Raw genomic sequence first — 3,657 nt, 5'->3', positions numbered from 1 at the left:
ACAGCCCGCACAGCTCGCAGCAGGGAGGACATGGAAAAATGGGGAAAAAAATAGGAAAAAATAGGAAAAAAACATATGCTGCCAGTCGATGCCAAAAATATCCCAAAACCATGCCAAGCATCCCAAAAACCATCCCAAAAACCATCCCAAAAACACCCCAAAGATCCCAAAACCCCAAAATTCCCGTGATTTCATCATGGCATTCACAGGCCTTGTCGTGCAGGGCCTTGGCCTTGAAGCCCAGCTCGAAGGCTTTGTGCTTGGCCTCGCCGTGCCCGCCCAGCCCATCCCAAAAACACCCCAAAACCATACCAAAACCATCCCAAAAACACCCCAAAACCCCAAAATTCACATGATTTTCCCTCAATACTCACAGGCCTTGTCGTGCAGGGCCTTGGCCTTGAAGCCCAGCTCGAAGGCTTTGTGCTTGGCCTCGCCGTGCCCGCCCAGCCTCTCGTCGCCCAGCGGCCTCTTGGCGGCCAGGAAGGCTCCGGCCGCGTTCTTGGAGCCCAGCGGCGCCAGGGCCAGCCCCGAGCCCGGCTTGCCCAGGGCCAGCCCCGGGGGCAGCGCCTTGCCCGGAGCCGGCCCCGGCGGCGCTTTGGATGGGATTTTGGGTCCCTAAATCCCTGGGATGAGCTCCCAAAATCCCCGGGATGAGCCCTGAGCCAGCGGATGTCACGCACCAGGTCTACCTGCGAGGCTGGAGAGGGGGAAATCTGGGATTAGGGAGGGATGGAACCCCCTGGGATGGGATTTTGGGTCCCTAAATCCCTGGGATGAGCCCCGAGCCAGCGGACGTCGCACACCGGGTTTGCCTGGGAGGCTGCCAGGAGGGGAAATCTGGGATTAGGGAGGGAAGGAACCCCCTGGATGGGATTTTTGGTCCCTAAATCCCTGGGAGGAGGTCAGAGCATCCCAAAATCCCCGGGATGAGCCCCTGAGCCAGCGGATGTCACGCACCGGGTCAACCCGAGAGGCTGGAGGGGGGGAAATTTGGGATTAGGGAGGGATGGAACCCCCTGGGATGGGCTCAGAGCATCCCAAAATCCCCGGGATGAGCCCCGAGCCAGCGGATGTCGCGCACCAGGTCCGCCCGCAAGGCTGGTGAGGGGGAAATTCGGGATTAGGGAGGGATGGAACCCCCAGGGTGGGATTTTGGGTCCCTAAATCCTTGGGAGGAGCTCAGAGCATCCCTAAAATCCCCAGGATGAGCCCCAGGCCAGCGGATGTTGCGCACCAGGTCAGCCCGAGAGGCTGGAGGGGGGGAAATTTGGGATTATGGAGGGATGGAACCCCCTGGGATGGGATTTTGGGTCCCTAAATCCCTGGGATGAGCCCCAAGCCAGCGGACATCGCACACCGGGTCCACCCGGGAGGCTGCCAGGGGGGAAATTTGGGAATAGGGAGGGAAGGAACATCCTTGGATGAGAACTCAGGGTCCCAAATCCCTCAGATGACCCCGAACCCCCAAATCCCCGGGACAAACCCCAACACCACTCACAGAGGCTGAGCGGAGAATAGATCCCAGCTCCCCAAATCCCAGGAAAACCCCTAAACTCCCCAAATCCCCCAGACAAACCACAACGCCACTCACAGAGGTTGAGTGGCGCCATCTCCTCATGGCCCTGGGATGGTTCCAGTGGCTCCCTGGGATGGATCCCAGCTCCCTAAATCCATGGGATGATCCCCAAACCCCTCAAATCCCCGGGACAAACCCCAACACCACTCACAGAGGTTGAGCGGCGCCATCTCCTCACAGCCCTGGGATGGATCCCAACTCCCTAAATCCCTGGGATGATCCCCAAACCCCCCAAAGCCCCGGGACAAACCCCAACACCACTCATTCTTGCCCAGCCCGGGCAGGTGCAGCTCCGGCGGCGCCCGCGGCGGCTCCAGCGGCGCCAGCCCGGCCAGCAGGCTCTTGGCCAGGGGCTTGGGGTGGCCCGAGCTCCCGAGGAACTCCCTGCAGAACTCGCAGCGGGTGTCGCGTCACGGCTCCGAGCCCGAGGCTGGGAACGCGGGAGAGAAGGGGTTAAAGGGGGCCGGTGGGGGTTTGGGACTGAGGGGATTCCTGGGAAAGGGAATGTGTGGGAATATGTGGGATAAGAGAAGTTGCGGTTCTCAAAGAACTCCCCGCAGAACTCGGAGAAGGTGCTGTAGCATGGCTCCCACCCTGAGGCTGGGAACAGCATAGAAGGGGTTAAAAGGTGCTGGTGGGGGGGATGATCCCAAATTTGGGGGTTTGGGGCTGAGGGGATTCCCGGGAAAGGGGTGTGGGATAAGGGAAATGGGGTTCCCGAGGAACTCCCTGCAGAACTCGCAGCGGGTGTCGCGTCACGGCTCCGAGCCCGAGGCTGGGAACGCGGGAGAGAAGGGGTTAAAGGGGGCCGGTGGGGGTTTGGGACTGAGGGGATTCCTGGGAAAGGGAATGTGTGGGAATATGTGGGATAAGAGAAGTTGCGGTTCTCAAAGAACTCCCCGCAGAACTCGCAGCGGGTGTCGCGTCACGGCTCCGAGCCCGAGGCTGGGAACGCGGGAGAGAAGGGGTTAAAGGGTGCCGGTGGGGGTTTGGGACTGAGGGGATTCCTGGGAAAGGGAATGTGTGGGAATATGTGGGATAAGAGAAGTTGCGGTTCTCAAAGAACTCCCCGCAGAACTCGCAGTGGGTGTCGCGGCATGGCTCCCAGCCTGAGGCTGGGAACAGCACAGAAGGGGTTAAAAGGTGCTGTTGGGGAGGATGATCCCAAATTTGGGGGTTTGGGGCTGAGGGGATTCCTGGGAAAGGGATGTGGGATAAGGGAAATGGGGTTCCCGAGGAATTCCCCGCAGAACTCGCAGCGGGTGTCACAGCACAGCTCTGAGCCCAAGGCTGGGAACAGCACAGAAGGGGTTAAAAGGTGCTGGTAGAGATCCCAAATTTGGGGGTTTGGGGCTGAGGGGATTCCTGGGAAAGGGATGTGGGATAAGGGAAATGGGGTTCCCGAGGAACTCCCTGCAGAACTCGCAGCGGGTGTTGCGGCACGGCTCCCAGCCCGAGGCTGGGAACGCAGGAAAACGGGAGAGAAGGGGTTAAAAGGTGCTGGTAGAGATCCCAAATTTGGGGGTTTGGGGCTGAGGGGATTCTCGGGGTGGTGGGAGATTTGGGATAAGAAGGATTTAGGAAGGAAGAAGGGGAGCAGGAGGACCACGAAGCTCAGGAGAAAGAGAAGGAAAAGAAGACGAGGAGGAGGAGGAGGAGGAGGAGGAAGAGTAAACCCCACTAAGCCCCAGTAATACCCCAATAAAACCCCATTAAACCCAGATAAAACACCACTAAACCCCCATTAGACCCACCTAAACACCAATAAAACCCAACAAAAACCCCACTGCACCCCACTAAACCCCATTAAAAACCTCACTAAACCCCCATTACACCCCAATAAAACCCCATAAAACACCATTAAACCCCAATTCAACCAAATTAAACCCAATTAAAACCCCATTACACCCCACTAAACCCCAATAAAACACACTAAACCCCCACTACACCGCACTAAACCCCACTAAAAACCCCACCAAACACCACTAAACCCCCCCAAACCCCCACTAACCCTCCCAAACCCCACTAAACCCATTACACCCCACTAAACCCCCCCAAACCCCAATAAAACCCCCCCA

The 3,657-nt window shown here is 58.4% G+C and overlaps 1 protein-coding gene across 1 annotated transcript in view; it reads right to left on the bottom strand.

Annotated features, from left to right (window-relative positions):
- Positions 1–374: 374 nt before the first annotated feature.
- LOC121342285 (protein Wiz-like) overlaps positions 375–3,657 on the bottom strand; it is a gene marked incomplete at both ends in the record, with an annotated part of 21,936 nt that continues 18,653 nt past the window's right edge. Inside the window, 4 exon segments of the mRNA XM_041416587.1 lie at positions 375–596; positions 2,117–2,179; positions 2,462–2,524; positions 2,632–2,694. Coding sequence (XP_041272521.1) covers positions 375–596; positions 2,117–2,179; positions 2,462–2,524; positions 2,632–2,694 — 411 coding nt within the window.

Source organism: Onychostruthus taczanowskii, unplaced genomic scaffold (genome assembly GCF_017590055.1).
Source record: "Onychostruthus taczanowskii isolate IOZ18803 unplaced genomic scaffold, ASM1759005v1 scaffold525, whole genome shotgun sequence".
In the NCBI taxonomy this organism is placed as follows: Eukaryota; Metazoa; Chordata; class Aves; order Passeriformes; family Passeridae; genus Onychostruthus; species Onychostruthus taczanowskii.
This window is presented reverse-complemented; position numbering and strand designations above follow the sequence as displayed.